This window comes from Carya illinoinensis, chromosome 12, assembly GCF_018687715.1.
Source record: "Carya illinoinensis cultivar Pawnee chromosome 12, C.illinoinensisPawnee_v1, whole genome shotgun sequence".
Lineage (NCBI taxonomy): Eukaryota > Viridiplantae > Streptophyta > Magnoliopsida > Fagales > Juglandaceae > Carya > Carya illinoinensis.
Genome location: NC_056763.1, coordinates 28,971,905 through 28,997,521, shown reverse-complemented (window position 1 = coordinate 28,997,521; position 25,617 = coordinate 28,971,905). Strand labels below are relative to the sequence as shown.

Sequence of the window (25,617 nt, the reverse complement as noted above, 5' to 3'; positions counted from 1 at the left end):
TATAAAAGCTTTTCTAAGGGTTTCTGTGATTGAGGTTATAAGACATTCACGAGGCAAATGCATGCCCCGAAATTTCCAAGTTCTATCTTTGATTTTCTCAACCCTTTGTTAACTCCTATTCACTGGAGTGTTCTGAAGCGAGTAGTTTCAATTTGGTGTTCTTTAATACCCTGTTTTTGAGGGCCATATCTATATTCCTCGGACTGAATCTCTAAAAGGAACAATTTTCCGTTTTATTTGCGCCTGAAATCCTCTTTACATAGCCTGTGTACGTGTTGATCATGATAATAATGATAATAGATCAAGCGGTACGTGTATATATATATTAGATCAGGTCCATTTGTAAACCACACAAGGCCACAGAGATGGCCATTACATGACTATGAAATTAAGATGACTTGACAGTTGACAGACACATCTCACATGACAAATGAAAAGGGCAGACTACTATAACATGACATTATTGACCACAATCACATTATTCATGACTCCCACAATTCCACATGGATGCCATGCATCGGTGGGGGCTTAATGACCACAGGTGCAGCTTGTGCAGGTGCAGCTTGCACCGCACTGGCACTTGCCATCGTGCTCGGCTGCTGCTGGAGAATCCATGACAACAGTGCTGTAGCTGCAAAACAAGATATATATCCAACATGGGCATTCGGAATTTGAATTAAGATCTTATGAAATATTGCAGTAACTGACCTATTAATGTTTTTACTTGCTTTAATTTAAAAGGAATGGTACGCACACATCTTAAGATGGCTTAAGAATTTATATATGGGGAAAAATAAAAGACAGTATCACTTGATGAGATTTACTGATCATTTATTCATTTTATTTGCACAGCTTGTCTTTGTCATTCAATTTCGATCTTCTAACATGCAACTTGGACAACAGAAAAGTTTTACTTTTCTCTGTGCATCATGATATGCTTTCAACCAGCTTCAAAGTTTTGATATTCGATGGTGGATCGGTTCTAGAGTCTCAGGATCGATCTGATTTTCCCTAATTGTTTCGTTGACAGACTACAGTCACTGTTGTAAGGGAAAAAAGTTGTAATTTTACCGTAGTCATGAAGCGCAAGGGATCAAATATTTTTATTTTATGCATAAAACTTTCAATGATGATCGGTGTTTTTCAGCCTAAGACCGTCTTGCAGTGTAACCTTCTTCAAGATCAGAGGCTTCTGATGGCCATCATGTATATTACTTTTTATGGGACCAAAGGAAGGAAATAAAATTTAAACTAAAAGCAAAAGATTCCTTGAATATCTGAAGTCCTTTTACCTCTTCTCGGTCTCCACGATGACCAGGCCGTAGCCGTTTCCCTTCTTCCTGCGATTCAAATACATGTTATTTCAATGATTTTTGGTTTGAAAGTAAGCCAAGATACAGAAGGCAAGAATATGTATGTGATCTACACAATTACATGTGCAAAGATAATTAAAAACTTAGCTGACAATATTTATAATTCGATCAAGTTTTAAACTCGGCAATTATGTAGAAACTCAAGCATGAAACATGCATGCATAGTCGCTCGCATATGATAAATAAACACTTACACGCACTGGCTCTTGTCAGCGCAGTCACAGTCGCCGCACTTGTCCGACATCGTTGATTGAGCGAAGCTAGATGCACGAAAAAAATGAACTCGAAGAGAAGATGTTTTAGCCGGTATTAGTTGCTGCTATATCTCCCAGCTCTGCATGGCTATCCTCTTTTTATAGATGGAGAAAGACATTGGGTTCGATGGTGCTAAGCTTGGAGGCGGGGTCCGCTAGGCATGAGAGGAGCACACGCCTCCTAGAAACAATCCAAAGGAATCTAAATAATGGAGGGCTCGGCCTCCTATCCTCCTCTCATGTCCACTTCATATCTCTTTTCTACAAAACCCCACACAGATCAATTTTCTGGTCTATGAAATTACGCCATTGAGATGACCTTTATTAGATCCCAAACGCAGCACTAGGGAGCATGTGATGGATAATAATGGTTATATAAATATATATATATATATATTTTTTTTTATGCATCTGTATCCATATACGCGTTCTTGTACATGTAGCTAGCGGGCTACAGGCATGCATATATATATATATATATATATATAAATTTATGATTGTTATCTGCACTAGCATGGATGTCTTCCATGCATCGTATTATATCAATTATATATGCATTGCTCATCTTTCTTTCTAATTTCTTTTTTCTTTTCTTATCTTCATTGCTTTTTTTTTGCTGGTTTTCAAGAAGAGTCAAATTTGGATTATTCCTTGTGATAATGTGTATATCGAATCAATGCTGAAAGATGGTTATATATTTGTTTGGTCGGCCATGTAGATTGATTCATCAATATATTTTCTCGATTTAATTACACTATATATTTAATTATCAGATGGTTCCATAGTAAATACGATCCTACTTTAATCGTATTAATTAATTAACAAGTACTGTAAAACAAATCATGATTTAGATCCAGAAAACATATATAAATGGAGAGAAAATAAAACAAATGAGGAAAATCTAAGCATCTGTTAGCCTTGATCTTTAGGTAGATGAGATGAAATCTGATCAAATATGTCTGGGATGTGTCTCACCTCCAATCTCTCATAACTTAGCCGTTCTTTTTTGTGGAAACTCGAGGCCGGGGGGGGCTCCTACTACAAATACTTCGATGCTAAAATCAGTTTAGAATAATAATCTTTTTGCAAATCTTAAAGATTACATGTACATATAGGTTCATTTGCTATACATATTTTATACAAGATTTATCGACACAGATCAAGACTTAAGATTTTGAATAAACCTTATCACTTCTTATTGTTTTTATCCTTCCGTTAAAGGTGACGTCATGTATGTCTCTTTTTGAATTCTTTTTATCCATCCCTTCGTGACTTTTGGATTCATGCTGGGCCCAAACTCTGGGCTTCTTGGTGTTTAATATATTATGAGCCATTTTTATGTATTCCAAGGCCCCCTGATTGGAATGATCCCTCCAAAATAAATAATCTTTAACATCTACGAGGGTTTTTGGCAACCTGAGCGCATGTAGGGGTAATGACTAGGGTTAACATGGATCAAACACCCAGTGTTGGATCCCACGTTCTCTAAGCCTCATTTGTTTACATAAATGAGATAAAAATTTAATAAAATATTATAAGAATATATATATATATATATATTTTTTAGATTTAAAAAGATTGAATTGTTTATTATATAGAATAAGATGAGATGGTTTGTGAAAATAAAAAAGACTGAGACAATGGGATCGAACGCTGGGGTTTGATTAACACAAAATATGTCAACCTTGATTATGAACCCTAAGCTCAACTTGCCAAAAAACGTACCCTCGTACGTAGATGTTGGTTAAGTAAAAGTTTTAACTCAACAAAAAGACAGAAAAATAAAATAAAATCAAACAACAAAGTCACGTGGATGCATGGGAATTAAAGCCTAAATATTCTGAGTTTAATTTTTAATTTTTTGAGGCAGCAAACAAAAACTTCTTGGTGGTTTCCACAGCAGTTCCTTCTTCAAGTAGCCAACATGGCTTTCAAAGAAATTGAGCCTTACATTCCTTATTTTTTGAACTTCGTTTTCAATGATCTTATCTTCCACAAAGAAGGTTAGCTAGCCCTCGATCGATACGGCCTGATCTCCACAGCTTATATATATATATATATATATATATATATATATATATATATATATGTGCTCCACATAATTAAACACGTCCAAATCAACATTTTGTATGATTACCAAAACATCTGATCGAGTTGCAACTGTTATCCCCGCCTGTCCCGATGTACCTGCATTAATTTCCTTCGATAATATTCTAACTACTTTTTTTAATAATAAGATTTATTTCATCAGCAAGTTATATATTCATGATTGATATATTTAGAGCATTGGTATTTGTTTAGTTAAATTTTAATTAATTTAAGTAAAAATAGTCTGTATTAGAGTAGTCAAAATTTCATAACTTTATTTTTGAGCTGCAATAATTTCATATTTTTCTCTAAATTTAGTCTGCCACTATTCATCTCTAAAATAATATTTTATTTTAAAAATATTATATTGAATAATTAGATTGAGAAAAAAATAGTTAGGAAACAATAATTTTAAATAAAAATTAAATTCTTAATTAATATATAGAGTGTATTTGTAAAATATAAAAAAATATAAAAAATGTATTATACACTTAATTGAGATAAAAATTTGTAAATAATAATGAAATAACTTATGAATAATAATGAAATTATTTTAGATAATATGTTTTATTGGGGTTTGTTTTGAAATTTGAAAATATTAAATTTTTTTTATGTTTTGCTTGAAAATTTAAAAATGTTGTAATGATTAAGTAATGGTCAAATGAAAAAAATTTAAAATTTGAAATTAAAAAATACTTATATTTAAGTAATATTTGAGAATAAAATTAGATAAAAAATATTGAGATGATTCGAATGAAATGAAACTATCTCTATTTCCAAACAATCGTTTTAACTTTTTAATTGGTTTCAAGACTTTTATTCTTTTAACTCATTCTTAATTATTAAGGGTGAAGGGGCGCCCATTCATATTTAAAAAAAGAAAAACTCTTGCTAAATTGTTTGTCCATTAAAGTCGACAAAAGATATGTATAATTTGGTTCAAATTCTCAACTTACCATTAACCTCGCCTCAAATCAAGTTTGTAAAAGAAGAATTCCAATTCAAAAATTTATCTATTAAAATAAAGTGTTTATATGATATAATTTGATTTAAAAAATATATAAAATTAAAATATCACTACTAGAGAAAAAATAGGCTGAAACAATCTTTATGGTTTGTTGCAAGGCTATAAATATTTCATGTGGAAGTGTAAGATAACTTAATGATATGGTTTTCATAATTCTTTATTTAAGTATTGTTATTTTAAGACTTTTATATTATACATTATTTATTTATATAATTTAATTTAAAATATAAATTTATAAATAGTATTTACCATTCTAAAAGTCTTATGACTTGATAATATAGAATGTGATTTTTTAAATAAAAAATCCGAATTTGAAAACCCACGATCCCACCTCTTTATTAAAAAAATATTACTAAATTCGAAAAAAAAAAAATCTTAAATCCTCGTCTAATTTCAAAAGAGCCACGTGGACATTCCACAGAGGTCAAATGAGGCAGTGGGCCCAGTACGCTGCATGAGAGTGACCTTAGCGCTCTTTATAGTTGGGAAATCATCCAACGGCGGAGAGGCCATGGCCCATGTATACGGTCCAACCGTCCATATTTGCTTGCTACCCACGTTTGGGCTTCGAACCGCTGTAGCCTCCTCGCCACTGATCTTCCAGCCTACATACTTTCCACCGACCCACCCACCTTCAATTTTCAATGTTAAAATGTCAAATTAAGGATGAAAATAACGTTAAAATTATGGGTTTCCATTTTATTAAAATATTTTGAAAATATTTTAAATATAAAATAATTATACAAAAATAAATTTATAAAATAATTTATTTTGATGTGATAGGTTGCATTATAAAATTATCTTTATAATAAAATAAATATAACGAATGATATTAAATTATATCAGTTTGTAAATTTATTTTATATAATTATTTTATCTGTGTAGTACTTCTCAAATATTTTTAATCAATAAACTTGCTTACGTCAAATTATATAAAAATTGATATAAATAGTTATTAATAATGATAAGATTTGTGCCATTTAGACATCAATTGTGATACGAATAAAGCTAGGGATCCTACTGAGGGTTTCCGCTCTCAAATTTTTTTTTAAGTGATTAAGAAAATATTTTTTAATATTATTATAAATTTTTTTTTATTTTTTTAAATATTAAAAATGATGTAAAAATTAAAATAAAAAAAATTAATCTAGCAGGAGCCCCATGGTAGCTCTAAAAGCACCCTTGTGATATTATATGAATGCTGACAGTTTCAATCAATTATGTTAAAGACAATTTAGGTGATATGGTTTTTTATTTTGTGAGCAATTTAGCTGAAATGGCTGAGAATTGATACAATTATCTAATAATGGTAACATGGAAACTTTTATGGTGCATTTGGATATATGAATTTAAAGAGTGGAATCTGGATTTGGGTATTCTAAATTTAAAAACCCTTATTTTTAGATCATATTTGAAACAAAGATATGAATTTTAATCAAATCTAAATAAAAATTTAAATTCTACAAAATCTTAAATATTTAATTATTATTATTATTTATTTGAAATCTTAAATGTAAGTGGGCAGTTCTATATGATATCTTATGCTGATGTGCTTCGTCAAAGGCGCGAAGCCAGAAAGCCAAAAGAAACGTTTCTCTCTCTCCAAACAGAAAATCCAGGGAGCTGAGGCGAACCAAAAGCCGTCCTAGTCGCTAAGCCATCATCGATTCTGCAGCGAGCCTTTTGATCTTTCTTTTCTCTATATGAAGCCGACCGATTCAGCCGCCGCCGCCGCCATGTAAATACCTTCCTCCATATTTTCAAGTCTCTTCAGTCTGTGTCCGACTCTCTTCACTTTCTTTCTTTCCACTTTTTTTAATATATATATAAAACAGACGCACACTCTCTCCCCTCTCTCTCTCTCGCACACATATCATACGTCTTAACCAAATTTCTCTCATTTTCCTTCACTTTCTCTCTCTCCATACAGGAAACGAGTGTTTTCCGAAAACGGCTCTTTGTTCATGGACCCCGAAGTCGTCGAAATCCCGCCGACGATTTTCCGACCTTACAAATTGTTCAGAGAAAAAGAGGTCTAAACAATCAAAATTCTTTTCCTTTTCAACTCGATTCTCTGAATTTATTCCTCTTCTATTTTGGCTTCATCACGTGCCTTAATTCCTACGCATAAATGAATCCTAGAAAATTCGCTTCTTTTAAGTGGCTTTTAAATTTCCTAACTATCAGTTTTTCGTTTGGGTTGTTGATCGCACCCTCCGGACTGCTGAATTCTCCTACTTGAATTAGTGTTTATACTACGACGTGGCGTTGTTAGCTAGTCGTGCTGCAAATAGTTTTAAATCGCTTGAAATTGTTGAGGAGTCGTTTTATTTTTTTAAAAGTTGAGTGCGTCTTTATTAGGGCAGTGTAGAATATTGCTTGCTTTTGCAACATTGGGGACTGAAAGTGTCTAATCTAGTTAATTTCCTGTTTTAGGGTTGTTTTTACGCTAAAATTTTCGGTGTCTTTTCTGTTTTCTGTTTGTGTTAGAAATTATCATTAAAAAAGTTTGGTGGCAGTGTAACGAATTGACGAGTAGAGGTATTGTAAATGGTGAGTCTTCTTATAAATCAAAGAAGAGTGATATATTAATATGATTATTCACTGTATGCTTATATTATCCGACATAGATTTTATATTTAGTTGTCACTTACCAACAACAAATTATATCAAGCCATTGAGGTAGTAAACCAGATTTGAGGAACAACGAAATGGGCATTTAACTTTCGTGTTTCTGTACATCATCCTTTTGTTGCGTCTTTTCATTGCCACACATTTTTTTCCTTCCAAGGCTTTGCCGTTGTAGATAAGTGACAGGGTCGGTAGTGTATGAGATCCCACATTGCTTGGAAATGTGAAGTTCTTGTTGTTTATAATGTTCCAATAGAGGGCCCAAGCCACATGGCCTATACCTTAAAAGGACTAGTCATTGATACAATTGGAGTCCCATTGGAACATTATAAAGTGCAATAACTTCAACCTTCCCAAGCAATGTGGGATCACATACACCACATACCCTTATCACTTATTAAAAAGGTGTATCACAGCATTCTCTCAAAAATTGGGAAGTAGGACCATTTGTTTCGCAAGGCACACTTCTAACTATTTATGCCCACTTGTCCATTGTATATCTAGACCTTGAATTGAAAACATTTATTTTTATCTCAAAGGAGAGTTTGTTTCCTGTATATTTCCCCATTTGGTTATGCTCTAAATGGAATTACTTCTAGTAGTTGTATGTATTTACTGCACAATACAGGACCAGGGTACATTGTTTTGATCTTTGGAACGACATTAACTAACTTTAGGATGCATGTAGTGATGCATGTCTGGCTACTCTATTGTCAGTTTTGGTGTCGGAACCATCTGCTTTGGAACTGCACTTGGCACTTTGTTGATAGATTTGTTGCCAATTGACAAATTAAAAAGGTGGAGAATGCAGATTTAAGATGTTTAAAGCCTGAGGGAGCAGTAAGGTTTGACAAAGTGGCACGACAAGGATCATCGGGGGGTGGAGTACATACAAGCAATGTTGATGGAGGGGAGGAACTTGTAATGGTGACAGAAACAATGGACAACATCCATATTGTTGTCGAGCAACCATATGGTGGGAAGGCCGTTGGTGCCTTGTGTGGAGGAAGGTTTAGAGTCAGGAGTGCAGTTGGGTATTGTGTCTGGGGATAATGTTGTTTACCTGGTTTCTCTTTTTCTGTTAAACGGTATAGCGGGGTCAACATCGGATTGGGTTCTGAATAAAGTTAACGGGTTTCAGCAAATTTTGGGGCTTACACACGGAGGATATGAAGACGAAATTAAAGCACTACTCACTGCAGTTGAGGCGAGCCACGCACGTGAAACCAAATCACATTTTAATAAAAGTAGGGAGTTATAGTGTTTTTCATGGGCAATCAACTACGATGCTAAGGGAGGTAACTCAAGTCAAGGGAAGACTAGAGGGAGGGCATTGTGAAGATGTTCTCATAGTGGGTTTTTCGAGTAGAGGATTAGTTCTATGGGGAACAAGGGGCTGGGGTTTGGGAGGTGTGTTCCTTTCTAATTTGGGCTTGGAGTTTTTGGGTAGTGTTTCACGGGCTCTCTAGGATGGGCTAGGTGTTTTCTTGTATAAGTCCAGTGTACTTGGTTACTCCTATTGATATAGATAATATTTTTAGTTATAAAAAAAAAGATGTTAAAGTATGAAATCTTGTATCTAAGATGCTGACTTAGACATCACAGATACTGTGTGAAGACTTCGGAAAGGCTCAAAATATGCCGTCCTGACCTTCATATTTTTTTTACATAATAGATGCGTGTGGCTGTGAAATCTTTCTTTTGGAATTTATTTCGCCTCGGTCAAATGCTTATAGGGAAGTGAGTCTGCTTTTTCCTCCCTTTCTGTTCTTGCTTGACTTCATTTTCTGTCTTGTTGTACGCTCTGAGACAGATGGAATAAGATAGATCTAGAATCTTTGTGCAGAGTTAAAATATGCTTGTTGGCTTATATGATTTGAGTTTTAACTCTGTCATTTTTATAGATTTTATGTCATTATCACTTAATGAAGCTAAGGAAATCTTCTTGTACTTTTCTAGGTTATTCTGCATGATGTGATTGATATAGACAAAGATCTAGATTCTTCTGATGTCATGTTCGGTAATGAAAAATTTGATGCAAGTAACAAAGGGAAAGCAATAGAAGATGTTTCTCATGGTTCTGATGATCATCAAGCCAAGGTTTGTGATTAAATATGTTCTAGCAGTTGCTTCGTGACTCTCATTAATACAACAAACACCCCAGATAGCAATTCATTATCTGATTATTCTTCTGATTTGTTTTGTATTAATTTTATTTATCAGGAAGCTTTGGTCAATTATCTTTTAGGTGCTTCTGGTGTGGAAACCCTTGATCCAGTGAATGGGGCTGAATCTCCAGAGAGTTTTTCCCCTGTGTTGCATAATATAATCAACCTTGACAGTCATGGTTCTGATCTATCTTATGATGAAAATAATGATGTTTATGTTGATGATTTTATGGATGTTGATGAGTATGCCATTGTGCAAGCCCACTTTGATAGCATGAATATTCCTCCTGGAATAGAGGCACCTATTCCTTGGTTGCCATATTTTGCTCAACATAAGAAAAAGCCAATTACTGGAGGTACTTCACACTCTACGGGAGCTCAAATCCACTTGGATTCTGCTGGTACCACTGAGATAGCATCAAGGTCTTCATTGCCAGCAAAGCCTGTTCACATCAACAGGAAGCCAATTTCCGTGCACAGTTCAGGTGTGCAAACCAAGATGGATTCCATGGTTCACCCTCCTGAAATGGATCTGTCTTCACCTCGGAATCAGCCACTAGTTTCCTCTGATAAAAAGAAATCATCTACTTTGACGCATAGAGGAAGTGCTCTGAATCTCCCATCTGGGAAAGAATCTAAACCACGCTGGTTTTTGGAGGCTTTCAAAGGCAAGAAGAAGCCACTTGCTTCAAGCAATTCAAGTAATTATAGTTATGTAAATCAGTTTAACCAATTACTCCCTCCTGGAGTTGACTCATCTATTTGGGGACATTATACGCCCGAGATGGTAAAGACGCAAGTTGGTACAAGTACTTCACATTATCCAATGTTCACAGTCCATGGGGATGCATCGAATCAACCTCCTGGGGTCGAACCATCTACACCCTGGTGGCAGGATGCTTTAAAAACTAAAATCATGAAGCCTTCTTTTACCAACCATGCAGCCTATTCCGGGTTTTATGTTCCATTTCATGGTTTAAATTCTCCTGAAGAAGTGGCAGATAACCCCTGGGTTCCGAATTTTATCCAAAATCAGTCTAATATTGCTGATGGTAATTCAGCATTTACCGTTGAGGCAATCTCTGTCGGGGACAAAGATGAAAATTTCAGAAAGTTCCAGCTTTTTAAACAATTTGATACTGTTGAAGATCACTCAGACCATCACTATTCTGGTCATGGTTCCTCCATGAAGCAGGTGACTAGGTTAAGGTTTAAAAGATGCATTGTGTACTTCTTTTTTCAATATCTAGTTTTTTTTTTTTTTTTAATTTCTACATTTAAAAAAAAAAAAAAACCCTAGTCACCTGCTTTGTCACCTAGTCAATATCTAGTTTTAAACCTATGTAATTTAGGTTTTTGTCACCCTCTTCCTTGCAGTCGTCAAAGAATTGGGCAAAGAGGATTCAGGAGGAGTGGAAGATCCTGGAGAAGGATTTACCTGGTGAGCTTTCACACTTTCTATTTATGTTTATGTCCCAACACATAGCCTTGACTTTTACGAAACACCCTGATGTAAATTTGTTGGTGAGACCCTGAAAGCTTACTTTGCAATTAAAAAATAAAATATATTGTGGGATGTATTTAGTGTCTGCCACCCCTCCCCACCAATCCACATTTGTTTTCCCCCCTTTTGTTAATGCACCTTTTTATCCTTTCAACAGATACAATATTTGTTAGGGTTTACGAAACAAGGATGGATCTTCTGCGGGCTGTCATCATCGGAGCAGAAGGCACTCCCTACCATGATGGTCTATTCTTCTTTGATTTCTTCTTCCCCAGTGGCTATCCTAATGTACCACCGGTATGTGATTGAGGCTTTAAATTTGTGGCATTGTTTTTGTACTTCTAGTTTTAGATTGCAGGTTATACAACTGAGGAACTTGCTTCTGTCAGCATGTCTACTACCACTCTGGTGGCCTTCGACTGAATCCTAATTTGTACAATTGCGGGAAAGTATGCCTCAGTCTTCTTAACACATGGTCTGGAAACAAGAACGAGAAGTGGATACCGGGTGTCTCAACTATACTACAAGTTCTTGTCTCCACACAAGGGTTGATCTTGAATGCAAAGCCCTATTTTAATGAGCCTGGCTATGCACATATGAGTGGCTCAGACTCTGGTGAAATGAGGTCCCAGCATTACAATGAGGAAGTGTTTATCCTCTCATTGAGGACAATGATTTACACAATGAGGAGGCCACCAAAGGTTGGATTCCATTGATCATTCCTTGTTCAGTCTTTTCATATTTTGAGTATGGTACCATTCATTTGATAATTTTAAATTCCAAGAAAATTTTTATGACATCCTTGGCTGGCTGTCTAACTCAATTTCTATCATCACGGTCCAGTACATCAATCATGAAAATTCCTGATATCTTTTTTGTTCAATGAAATGGTAAATTTCCTGAAGTCCTAGCCAACAACCAAGTTCTGTGCATAAGAACTTTGAGAAGAAGAGTTTCAGGGGATTGATGGTTCAAATTTTCCTATTTAATTTGCTTTTATGAATCTTTTTGACAATGCATTCAATGGACTCTTTATACCCAATGACATGCTTGGGCACATTGTTCTTTTCTCTCTCCAGCATTCTCACCTGAAATTCCAGCTATATCTCATATGCCTATTTAAGTATTATGATTTTTCTAAAGGTACCTTGTTAATTGTTATGAAAATAGGAAAAGGAATGTATTTGTCTAGGAATGCCATTGATATTGTAATACCGGTAGGTGGTGGATGGGATCCCTTAATGCTTGAGAGGGAGAAGAATTTCAAGCCTTTTAGAATGATTAAAGGGGCTTCAATTGTAACCTTCATTGTTTTGAATTCGAGTTAAAAACAGAGTAAGCAACTGATATTACATCAAAGGTTGTCTCTTTTTTTTTTTTAAGCACGGAAGGGCTTCACGATTATCTTCTCTTATTGTTTTGCTGCATTGCCACCATTGGCAATAAAAAAGTACTCTGTTAACTGTCGTCCTGACTCTAGTGTGCTTCAGGATATGCATTAATTCTGTCCTCTGTGCACTATTTCAATAGTTCTTGATGGGAAATGATACGGTTCATACTAGGTTTATACGAATTGTGTATGCTTGAGTGGGGAGGGCATTTTAGGCACATCCTCGTTTCTTCCCTCTGAAGGTTCAGCATCTAATCCAATGTCATGTGTTATGCAGCCTTTTTCGGACTTTGTTCTGGGACATTTCTGCAATCGTGCACATGATATTCTGGTGGCATGTAAAGCATATATGGATGGTGCTCAAGTAGGATGCTTGGTCAAGGGTGGGGTGCAGGATGTTGATGTTAGTGACAAGAGCTGCTCAAGAGGGTTTAAGACTGTTTTGGCCGGGTATGTGGATATGCTTGTGAAAGCATTTACCAAAATTGGGGCCGAGGACTGTGAGAAATTCCTTTCAACTGCAAAGAATGGGAACAAGCAGGACTCTGAGATGCCTAAGGCTGCAGCACGAGCCTTTTCTTTGTGAAAGACTAATTGAGGCGTGAAACAAACTGTTTTACATCCATGACATGCGACTTAGGCTTCTGATTTTATTTTGAAGACTATGGAGTTAAATTAAAGAGTATCTACATTCGTACCTTCGGGTTGAGGACATAATTTTGGGTGCTGTATATAGCTGCAGATATGGATGGGCTTACAGAGACGGACTAATTAAATTGGGATGAAGCCGGATTCCCCTGTAAGTTTACTAAGTTACTTATAGATTTCGGTTTTCATCTTGAATAGACTTCAATCCTCAACTTCTTATATTTTATACCCCGAGGGTACACCTAAAAAGATCATGGACATATTTCTAGATATGGATGGGATCGTTGAAGCAGTCCAATTTTTAAGAGAAGGTGTCGTTGGCCTTACTTAATTGACTACATTCCTTTCACATGTGTCACTTTTCTTTGTTGGGTTTTACAACTTAGCTCTTAAAAACTCTTTACTTGTTTAGTTGCTAAGTCTTGTATGTTAAACATCTAACCTCAATGAGGAACTTGGCTCATCTCATGGAGCGTACTTAAATTACACCGTCGTTGGCACCGTGACAAATTTATGATTCAATTGTAAAGAAATTAAAACATCCTTACTATTATTTTTCTGATATCTACCATGATGCTCACTTATAATGTAATGTATGTGGGAGATATGGTGTGGGGTGCATGTGGAAGCCTGGATTAGGTACTGAAAACAGTTCATGAAACGAATGACCACAGTTTCACAGACCTAATTAGTTGAGAAAATTGGGCAAACAACAGAGTGGTGGTTGTCAAATGACTGGACTTTGTAAGTTATTGCTCGACGTATTATTTGGTCTGTAGCTGGGGGAATCAAAATTGCCAGGTCTTCGTCAACGTTGAGCTAGTCTTATTCTTCATTTTTTGTCTTTTTAATTCTGACTGCTTGTGGAGTGTGGACGAGCTTTTCTTCCAAGTTTGGCGAAGACTTCTAGGCTGGCCTGACATTAATGACTTCCTATGGGATGAGAAACACTCAAGCTTATCCATACAAAATAGAAACTTAAAAAAAAGAAAAAAAAAAAAGAAACGAAAGGTCAAGAACGCGTGGTCCTTAGAAATTAATTCAATGAAAGCAAAGTTGTGTAAATACTTGTTTTTTTTTTAATTGTTTTCAGTGCCTCGACACGTTGAAATAAATTATTAGGGAATTGATGATGTAGTGTAATTTTAATATTTTGTAACTGATGGGACACTAGAATTAAAATAATTTATTGTCACCCTAATACAAATCAATTAGTCTGGTGAATTCTTGACAATCAGCAAGGGGTATAAAACACAACAATTCAAAGGAAAGAAAAACTTGATAATTTTTTGAAAATTTTGATTATTGCATTATTCTTGCACTTATCATTGTCCAAAACTTCCCTAATATTCCTAATGGCCACCTAAACCGATATCCTGATTCCCTACGTTCGAAAGCCCTTAATCTATTCATCATTCCTACATTATATATTATATATGATTTTTATTTTTATTTTATTTTCTCTTACTAAACTTTTGATATATTGATGGTGAGGAGAATAATTTCTTTAATTTAATAAGAATAAAACAGGTGTAGAGAAATAATGAGTAGAAGGGCCTGTTTCAATTCCAGAACAGTAGTCCCTGTCCAACCATTATGAGATTTGAAGGTGAACTGCTCCTAGTCTCCAAAATTCAAGCTGTCCCTCATTACTGCATGGAACTACGTACTATTCATGGCCTTGGCCCTATTATTGGGTCAAGTTTCAAAGCTATTAACCTTAAAAACCATAGGTAGTTCAGACTTCACACACTTTTGTTTTTTTTTTGGAAAGAGGACGGTACCCCAATTTTATTAAAAAGTCCTCACTTTTGGCGGAGGAAAACCGTGGTAACAACCCGATGCCTGAGGGTTACAAAAATACAATAAGTCCAAAACCCAGGCATCAAAAACCATAATGGCCACATAAACATTACAGGACAGACCAAAGCACAAACTAACGAGAGAAACACGATCAAGAACCTGCAAGAGAAAAGCACAGAAAAACCAGAGGGTAAAACAAAGAGCTAAAAAGAAAGACAAACCTGGGAGAGCACTACATGGTTCGCAGGTAAGGAAGACCAAGTCTATCCATGCGAAGGAGTCCCCGAAGAGGGCTGGGCAGAAGATCATGAGCATCAAGCCAATCCGCGTTAAGTCCCCCAGCTCCCTGCTTGGCAAGAAAATCAGCCACTGCATTTCCTTCTCGAAAAACATGTTTCATCGTATACTCCATATTAGAAAGATTGTCTTGAAGCTCATCCCAGAACTCTTCTAAATACCAAATGTTGCAGCTCCCTCTAGTAATCCAGTTTACAAGAAGTTGGGAGTCGGACTCAATCTTTATGCGGTAAAAACCAAGATGATGACATCGACGAATCCCTTCCAGAAGACTTCTCATTTCTGCATAATTATTAGATCCCTGACCCAAAAACACAGAAAAAGCCCCAAGTAATTTTCCATCTTCGTCACGAATAACTCCTCCTGCTCCAGCCGGGCCAGAATTTCCCAAGCTACTGCCGTCAATATTAAGCTTGACCCACCCCTGTTTAGGGCGAAACCATCTCACCACTTGGACCTTTTTAGGTCTAGTAGGTAAGGTATGAATATCCAAACGGTTTAAGATTGCCATGTCCTTATTATTAATGCTGGAGGATTTTAAGAACAAAGTCATAATTTTGCGGATCCAGAATTTAATAGCATACCAAATCGATTCAATTGTGTCCTCCTTGGCCTCAAATCTAGCTTTACAGCGCCATTCCCAAAGTTTCCAGGAGATGATAGAAGGGAGAATGCCAAAAACAATTCTCAATTGGGAAGATTTGCCAGCACGCCGGAACCAAAAATTGATTTGCTCTTTTCAAGTTTGAAAGGTGCCCATATGCACACCTAGATTTATGGCAGCTAGGCGCCAAATTTTTTTAGCGATATCACCAGAGCAAAGGACATGGTTGAGGTCTTCTGTATGGCCTTGAGAACAACAATTACATCTAGAAGCCGTTGGTATCCCAATTCTTTTAATCTGATCATCAACACTCAGACAGTTATAATACGCCTTCCACATCATAATAGAAATTCTCTTAGGGATATTAGTATGCCAAATCCAATGGGTCCAAGGTAGAGGAGGAGCCTGAACCCTTATACAATCCCAAGCACTTTTCGTAGTAAACTTCCCAGCATCATCCTTCAACCAGATTAAAACATCCTCACCCTCTTTTCTTCTAGCCAAGTACTGATACAGTTCGATGGCTTTTTGTTGACCCACTAGCTGATCCAAGAGAGAAATATCCCATTCATTGTCAAGACGACAATCTTTAATTTTCAGTAAAGGATTTTCAATCACCGGATAGTGACTACAAAGGGGATAATCATTTGCCCAATTATCATACCAAAAAGAAATATTCCCATCTCTAACACTCCATTTAGAGTTAGATAAGACCTCCTGAATATTACTAGCCACAGATTTCCAAAAGCGAGTCCCCTTTGTAGGGGTCACAAGGGATAAGTGGGTACCCCTAGCATACTTACCTCTAAAAAAATCAGCCCACAAAGACTGGCCCTTGATGAGCCTCCAAGCCAACTTCCAATGTAAGGCCTTTTGAATATCCCCAAAGTCCCTGATGCCCAAGCCCCCTTCTTCTATGGGTTTACAGATATGATTCCAAGAGATCCATTTTCTTTTACCTTTACCATGAGATTCTCCCCAAAAAAATGAACTCAGGAGCTTGTTTAAAGCCTTAAGGACGGTCTTTGGAACTTGTAGAACATCTAAGAGGTTAGTAGCCATACTCGAGAGAACGTGGCGAAGAAGAATGGTCCTACCACCTGCTGAGAGCAGTTTCATTTTCCAACCAGCAATTTTCTTTTGAATTTTCCCCAGAAGCTCACTGAAATCAGAAGCCTTTAGTTTACCGACCACAATAGGAACGCCCAAATACTTAAAGGGAAAGGAACCTTCCGAGAAACCAGTAAAGTGTAAGATAGAGCGTTTCCTTGAGCTCGAGATCCTTTTGGAGAAAAAGACAGCACTCTTTTCCTCATTAAGAGCTTGGCCAGACCAGGTTTCATAAAGGGTCAGAGTCTTCATCAAGCCTCTTATAGATCTCATTCCACCATTAGCAAAAATAATTATGTCATCAGCATACATAAGGTGGGATATAAGGGGGGTGCCTCTAGCTTGAGTAAAGTGACTAATTTTGCCAGATTCAAAGGATTTCTTAAGGAGACGAGAGAGTACCTCTTGCATAATGATAAACAAATAGGGCGAAAGGGGGTCCCCTTGTCTCAAACCTCGACCGCCTTTAAAGAAACCCATGGGGGTGCCATTCATCATGACAGAATACGAAGGAGTAGAGACACATTCCTTGATCAGAGCACAAATCTGAGGGGAAAAACCAAAAGAAGCCAAGACATGTATAAGGAAGTCCCAATCCACTCTATCATAAGCCTTGGCCATATCAAGCTTCACCATAATGTTACCACCATTAGTAGGTTTATGGAGAGAGTGGACCATCTCTTGAGTCAAGCTGATGTTTTCAAAAATGCTCCGACCAGGGATGAAAGCCGCTTGTTCCTGAGATATCATCCTAGGAAGTAACGTAGTCATCCGGCCCACTAAAATTTTGGTGCAGATCTTGTATATTACCGAGCACAGGCTAATAGGCCGGAACTTATCGAAGCTTGAAGGCTTATCCGTTTTAGGGATGAGAACAATATGTGAGGCAGAGTAAAAACAGGGAAGGGACTTATTAAGAAAAAAATCAGAGACAGCCTCTAAGAGATCACCATGAACAAGATCCCAGCAAGCACGAAAGAAACCGGAACCAAAACCATCCGGACCAGGACTACTATCAATAGGGATGCTAAAAAGAGCAATTTTAATATCCTCAAGGGAAGGGGAAATACACAAATTGAAATTATCAGCATCAGAGATCACGGGAGAAATAAGATCATCTAAATTAGGGAGAGAGCGAGCGTCATTGTGACCCAAAAAGTTTTTGAAGTAATCAACTGCAGCCTGATGAATATCAAAAGGGGTAGATAAAGAAGTACCATCAGCCAGATTCATAACATTAATCCGTTTTTGATTTTTAGCATTCAGATAAGTATGAAAAAATTTTGAATTATTATCACCATCTTTTAACCATCTTTTTTTAGCCAAGTGAGAGAGACGAGTATTTTCTCTATTTAGCCAAATATCAAGATCCAGTTTAGACTCCATAAGACCCCGATTGTCCTCCTCATTAAACCTAACTTGAAGCTTATTATCCAGGTGCTCAATACGATTTTCTAGCTCATTAATAGTTATAGTAGTACTACCAAAGACACTCTTGTTCCATACTCTTAACGCCACTTTGAGTCTTTTTAATTTGAGAGATAACTTAGAGAGCCCAAAGCCAAACCCCTCTTGTTTCCACACAGACTCCACAAGACGAAAAAAGTCTGGATGATCAGTCCACATATAATGGAAACGAAAAGGATTTGGACCATACCTGAAAGGGTCCTCGCCCAAATTAATTAATAAAGGGGAGTGATCTGAGGTAATGCGAGCCAAAACCTGGTAAAAAATGTTAGGGAAACAATTAAGAAAAGACGAATCAATAAAACAACGGTCTAACCTTGCCCAGCAGCGAGTCAAGCCGCTTTGATTGTTGCACCATGTCATTTTTGGGCCTTGGGATCGCATGTCAAGAAGCCCACAATTTTGGATGCAGAGATTAAAATCTTCCATAGCAGAAAAGGGACGGGGATGACCTCCTATTCTTTCCGAGTCATCCTTGATAATATTAAAATCGCCACAAAGCAACCACGGGAGATTGTCAATATTACTAGTCTCCAAATTCTCCCAAAGAATTTTCCTTTCTGACTGATTGCATTTTGCATACACAATAGTAAGGAGAAACTTAAACCCATTTTCCTCAGCTTTCACTGTCAGAAATTGGCTAGAGCATGCCACAGATTGAATAGAGATTGCTGAATTCCACAGTAGCCAGATTTTACCATCATGAGCTTCGTTAGAGACAAAGGAATCAAATCTCAATTGGCTCAAAATAATAGAGATTTTTTCCTCTCGCATAAAAGGTTCCGCCAAAGCGACAACATTAGGCTTATATTTTTTTAGAATATTTTTCAAGCGCAACTTGGACGTTCTCAACCCCCTAATATTCCAAAATAATATAGGGTGAATCATAAATTAAGTTTGGAGGGACGGCTTACCACCCTAGAGGAACTCCTTTTTTTCAACTGACCCGTTAAAATCCTCGGATTTTCCGAGTCTGTGAGATATTCTTTGTTGATATCTCCTTTTAAAACATCCCTGTCGAGCTCGTGGTCCGATGAAGCTTCTATGCTTTCCTCCGTGACTTTTCGACCCACATCATTCTCGAGAAGAGTTTGCACAACGTCACAATTTTCCTGCAAGTTCGGCTCTATTTCAGCTGCGTTTGGTGGCTGCCCACGAACCCGCTGTGCACGTCCCAGACTAGTCCCATCGCAAAGCTTCAACTGTGCGTCTTTCCCGGTGACGTCACTTTCACGGACTGGTTCATAGCGTTTCGCAGGTTCTCCTTGCTGTAAACCCAGTTCTCCTTGAGTCTCCAAAGTCTGACCCGATCCATCCCCTTGTTCCGGCATTTCTTTTGGATTCTGAGTCCCCTCTCCGGCTAACAGTGCGTCATTGCCGACCTGGTCACGCTCGAGTCCCCTTTCCAGTTCCCTGGCAGACCCATCATGGGCCAGATCATCTTCACCTTCAACCTCAGAGTTAAACCCAGCTTCACCGTGTCCCAAATCGTTTATCGCAACTTCAAGACCCATCGATTCGCCATTCAAGTTGTTCTGCATGCTTTCATGGACGTTCATTCGCAACCCAGACGTCAACTTACACCCAGGCGTGGACGTACCCACTGGTACTACCTCCCTCAGAACTTCCTTCTCCGAACCACCTTGCAGCTGCTCAGAACCTTGCATCTGATCCCGTGGAGCTTGTTTGCTTGTTTCTCCCTGTTCAGCGATCACAACACCAACGAACGGTACCAGCGACTTATCCATAGTTTCCGAATTAGTCACAGCCGCTTCCAACGATAAAACTCCATCCACGTTACCCTCCTTAGTGCTGGGTTTTTCGGTTACCTTCTTCCAGGTCTTCCCTCCTTTTACAATTTGGTTTTTATCACTACCATACCGACAGGTCCTCTGATTGTGTCCTTGGCATCGGCACTTCGAACAGTAGGCTGGCAAGGTCTCGTATATGATTTCCTGTCTTCGGCTCTTTGGCATTCCAGGGATGCCAATCCAAAAATGTGAGATCGGCTTCTGTGCTGCATTGATTTCTAAGCAAATCCGAGCTCCATCTGTGCGGGTGGCACACTTTGTGGGATTGTCACGGCGTATGTATTTTCCAATCGGTGCCGTGATCTTGTTCCTGATCTTGTTCTTGTTCATTGTTCTTTCACCCCATGAAAGAATCGCTGAGAGTAATGACTATGAACTCTTCTGCAATGACCACGTCTTCACAAAGATGGCACAGGCTTCTCTTGTTTTTCTTCTTTTACACCACCTTCTCTTTGAACTCTGTCTCATCCTCCTTAACTCAACTCCCTAATTACGACGATCATTGTTCTTCAACCGTCCATGGATCGCACCATAATAAAGTTCGGCTCCCAAACTTTCCAATTGCTCGATCCCATGATGGCTACTATACTGGTGGAGATCCAGTTTTAAACCCGAACCCGAACTCGTTTGTGTACCAATCGACTTTCTCAAACTCCTTCCTACTTCGCACCTTGGCTGTCTTTGATACTAATATCCCAGACCTATTCAAGTTTGAAGGGCGCTTAACCTTTCAAAACGCGAATAAGTACAACTGCGAGAAAGATTCAAGGTGTTCCAGACGTTCATACTATCATTATTCTACAGCTATCACTTACAGTAGCTCTTATGACAGAAGTTCGATAAGTTTTGAAATGGAGGGATTCTGGTCAAAATCAAAAGGGAAACTTTGTATGGTTGGGTCGGCTTATGCTTACACTGAAGAAGGTAATTTGCTTACCGTTTCTGCTGTTCTCAAACTCGATAATCTCACAAATTCAACTAGTATTACTAGTTTGATTACTGGGACTTTTGAGAGTCTGAGTTCTACCAACGATCCAGCCTATTTTGGACCAATTTCCATGTTAATACTTCCTCAAGTGAATTACAAATACGCTCCAGTTTCTGCAAATGGCAGAAAAGGATGTTCGGGTGTAAGTGAGAGTCCACGAGGTTTGTCGCTTAGTTCTCTTCCAAAAGGAACGTTCTGTTCGATAACCTCAAGGGCAGTCAATCAATTTAATTTGAGATATGCCTCAGAATGCAACTCTGCAAAGAGTTGCAATCCATTCATTGATGCAGGCATCAGATATGTGCCTCGTATCGTGTCCTTGCATGGAATTTGTGTGCTCTGAGGACACAGAAAGGATGCGAGTTCTGGTGGAGTTTTCCAACGATAGCTACGGTCATTATTACCCGAGTTTCAAACCCGAAACGACTCTGGTTGGAGAGGGATCATGGGATGAGAGCGAGCATCAGCTTTGTATTGTTGCTTGCCGATTTTTGGGCTTCAACGAAACTTTTGCTAATGCCCGTGTGGGTGATTGTTCAACAAGATTGAGCTTCAGGTTTCCTGCAATCTGGTCAATCAAAGATGCTAGTGACATTGCGGGGCAGGTTTGGACAAACAAAACCGTGAAAGAGTTGAGTTACTTCGACAGGATCATGCTTCGAAGCTCTCGAAATAATAGGGTTGGGGTTCCTGACTTGAAGTATGAGTATACCAAAATTAATACTGCCATGAAGTTGTGCCCCAAGTCTGAGAAACCTGCTAAAGCCAATAGGGAAAGATACCCAAGTGGGCACTCTGATGTCATGAGATTATACATGTCGGTGAAAAATTCTACTTCTACAGGTCGTATTGCATGGGGTGATTCAGTTCCGATATCCATTGGCGATCAGTTTTACTCAAGCTCCGAAGGCTCTGTAGTGCCAGCAGGTTCCAGCGGCCGTGGCTCAGTCAATATCAGCTGCAGTATAGGCCTTAGTTCAACAACTGGGATCTCTCCCTTCAACAGTACATCTTCAACATCATACGAGGTGTTGGAGATTTTAGCTGAAGGCACGTACGATGATGAAACCGGAAACATGTGTATGGTAGGCTGCCGAAATCTTGGCTCAGAAAATCAAATACCAAGACCTGGTTCTTGGGATTGTGAGATTCTAGTCAAATTTCATTTTCCTCCCGTTAATTCAAAGAAGGCAGGTTACATCAAGGGAAGCATTAGTAGCACAAGGGAAAAATCTGATCCTCTTTACTTTGAACGTTTAGACTCGAGTTCATATAATTTTTACGAGGATGGATCTTCCATTTGGAGGATGGATGTGGAGATTATGATGGCACTTATATCCAGCACACTGTCATGCGTTTTTGTGGTACTACAAATCTTTCATGTGAATAGGCACCCGGATGTGATTCCCTTCATGCTATCAATTCTTACTTTTGGCCAGTTAATACCTCTCGTGCTTAACTTTGAAGCCCTGTTCGTGAGAAATCCAAGGAGGAACATGTGGCTTGAAACCAGAGGATGGGTCGAAGCAAATGAGGTAATTGTAAGAATCACTGGAATGGTAGCTTTGTTATTAAAATTCCGTCTTCTACAAAAAACATGGTCAACAAAAGGGAGCACTGGGAATCAAAGGGGCACTTGGGTTGTGGAGAAGAAAGCTTTCCTTGTTGCTTTACCAATATACGTGATGGGCGCCTTGATTGCTGTGGCGATGAACTGGTGGGATGAAGATCATGATAATGACCCTGTGATGTTTGCTGCTTCCCCTATAACTCATCGACCCCATTCTCTTTGGGAGGACTTGAAATCTTATGCTGGTTTGGTCTTGGATGGTTTTCTCTTGCCTCAAATACTGCTCAACATGTTCTGGAACTCAACAAAGAGTGCTCTGTGTTGTTCATTCTACATTGGAAACACTTTTCTCCGGTTCCTACCACATGCATATGATGTTTACAGGGCCCACAACTATGCTCCCGATTATGCTGGGACATACATATATGCAGATCCTTCGTCTGGTTTTTACTCCACTGCTTGGGATGTGATTATCCCACTTGTTGGTTTGGTTTTTGCCTTGATCGTTTACCTGCAGCAGCGGTTCGGTGGTTTGCTAGAGGGATGGAATTCAGGATATGAGAAGGTGCCAGTGATCAGTGATGCCTGATTTGCCGAGAAAATATTTACACTACAAAACAGTAGCCTGGCCCTCTACCTTCAAAACAAAAATAATAAACAATTCCCAATCCGTGTGGCTTTTTACATATTTTGTGCACGTTCATAAGTAGTTTTCAGCATTGTATACTGAAAGCACCAATTGTCTTATAAGTTTAGTCGACGAGAAAAGATAGATTTTATAGATTTTATTATTTATATTTAGGACTTAACAGCTAGCAGTATGATCTCTATGAATCAGTACTGCGCCTGTAATTTATCGCTTTCTTAATGGATGTTGACATCCAGGTAATATTGAACCGATGCTATTAATGCTTGTTTAGTAGTTGGGCGCTTTGTTTCAAACAAGGGTCAGATTCAATGATTCTCTGTTTGTGTTCTTTAAGGATCCATTTATTTTTTCAGTGGAAGGCACTGAGAGTATGACTGCATAACTCTAGTGCTGTCTGTGATGAATCAGTTTTACCCTACCTAGTAACCTCTTTCATGCATTCAGACTCAATTAGGAGATTAAATCATGGAGAAGCGTTTCCCTACAACTGTTGCTAGGTCCTGTATATAATACAAGATAAATAATATTTGTAATTTTAGAATGGGTAAGTCTCACGCCCTCTTTTTGAAATATAAATAAATAAATTTGTGTCACACCCTACCTAGGACTGTTTAGTATTACAACTCATAACATAAATCATGAATATAAATTGCCGATGGCAGTATTTTCCATCAGGATATTTATTCAATTTCAAACAAAGGAAACCAACACGAAAATATTGATCAACGAATTGTAATTAGCATGGTTGGTTCGAGTTAGATAGATCCTGAAGCAGACATTAGCTTGCTGATCATATCAATATTATTATTCACGTCTCCCGAGTGGACTTTTAAAAAAGTGAACCCACCAAGAACGAAAAACCAACCTTCAAAGAAAGGAACCCAACCCTGCTTCAAGCTTCAAGCTTCAAGCTCTCCGCCCTCGAGAATTTCCGTAACGACGCTCTTTAATTAACCAACAGGAGCAGATCGAGCGCCCAACCCTGCTCTCAAGGTCGAAGCAACGCCAAAGGCTAGATTTTTTGGTTTTTTTCCATCTTATCGGGTTAGTTTCTGGTCTTGATCTTAGCTGTGTATATATTTCCGTACGTGAATGCCACTCTTTCTTCGTTATGTTCAAATCTGTCTACAACTTCAATTGTATCATAATACACGTACACCCACTGAGAGAAACTTTTCATTTTTGAATATTACTTAAACATGAGTATTTTACAAAACTAACATGATCCTAATTTACACCTTTTACAATTTATCTTCTTGCTTCCTTAATTTGAAAGCGCCTCTGAATCGGCTTAGCACCATTAATGATCTACCAATGGATGACAAGCATCTACGTACGTACAGATTGCAGCAGGTGATCATGAATGATCATGTGCTTCTAGGATACAAGTGCGACATATTGGACACGTCCATTTGAAGTTCAACCATTGTCTGATGCAATGCGAATGGAAGATGTGGTTGCAATAAGGAAAGACTTGGTACGGCTCCCGGGGTTTGAAATCCTCCAAGCAGATCACACAGTAGTACTGATTCCAACTTGCTGCTTTTTGATGATCGAGATCACTTGGTTCAAAGCTTGAGATCGGCGGCAAGTTCTCCAGGGCACGCTTCCTCAGGTCCAATAATGTTCTCGGGGGCTCAATTATTTTGGCCAAATGTAACAAGGACAAGCCCGTGGCACACACGACAATTATGAACACGAAACACAGAGCTGGAATCTGCTCAGAGGGAGTCGAAGAATCATGAGACAGATCACGATAATTAAAAATGGCTGTAGGATACATGCTCGATGAGAACAAATTAAATTACTGTTGCTATGAAAGCTAGCATATATATGTATATTTGGGAATTAATGGGTTGCGCATGCAAGCATGCATGCATGCATTAGATCAAGAAGCGATATCTGGTTTAATTAAGAACCATGCATGCATCGATCCATGATGGAAAGATCTCGACTGCATTAAAACTCAGAATACGAAGGAAAGAAACCAAAAAAAGAACTGATGATCTTATGTTTAGAGCTTTTACAAGAACGTTATTAACGGAGGCTTCAATAACACATACACATTTTGCAAATGTATTATTAGCACACCTAATATTAGCTATGATTTGGTGTCATTTACCAAATAAAACGGGGATTCAAAAACTAATAACCTATTCTTCGAAAATAAATATGTAGATCGATGCAGTATGCTTAATTGATTGGTGGAACAAAAACAACGCTCAGGAGATGATC

The 25,617-nt window shown here is 37.9% G+C and overlaps 2 protein-coding genes and 1 long non-coding RNA gene across 4 annotated transcripts; 2 read left to right on the top strand and 1 right to left on the bottom strand.

Moving 5' to 3' along the window:
- Positions 1-294: 294 nt before the first annotated feature.
- LOC122290506 lies at positions 295-1,727 on the bottom strand. Its single transcript, XR_006236397.1, has 3 exons — positions 1,568-1,727; positions 1,293-1,340; positions 295-631 (listed from the first exon to the last, which is right to left on the bottom strand). It is a non-coding gene; the product is annotated as an uncharacterized LOC122290506 (long non-coding RNA).
- A 4,561-nt stretch (positions 1,728-6,288) lies between these two features.
- On the top strand, positions 6,289-13,593 carry LOC122290497 (probable ubiquitin-conjugating enzyme E2 26). 2 transcript variants are annotated; one of them, XM_043098243.1, is made up of 8 exons: positions 6,289-6,480; positions 6,673-6,775; positions 9,333-9,473; positions 9,597-10,736; positions 10,919-10,982; positions 11,203-11,342; positions 11,435-11,746; positions 12,713-13,593. In XM_043098243.1, exons 1-8 carry the CDS (start codon positions 6,446-6,448, stop codon positions 13,019-13,021), a joined length of 2,244 nt encoding a protein of 747 aa, XP_042954177.1. In that variant the 5' UTR covers positions 6,289-6,445; the 3' UTR covers positions 13,022-13,593. The 2 variants fall into 2 exon arrangements, with proteins under 2 accessions (XP_042954177.1, XP_042954178.1); XM_043098244.1 differs by lacking the exon at positions 6,673-6,775 and having other exon boundaries at positions 6,324-6,480.
- Positions 13,594-21,519: 7,926 nt separating this feature from the next.
- On the top strand, positions 21,520-23,322 carry LOC122289395. The gene has a single exon (XM_043096366.1). The coding sequence runs from the start codon at positions 21,520-21,522 to the stop codon at positions 23,320-23,322; it is 1,803 nt and encodes a 600-aa protein (XP_042952300.1).
- Positions 23,323-25,617: the final 2,295 nt, after the last annotated feature.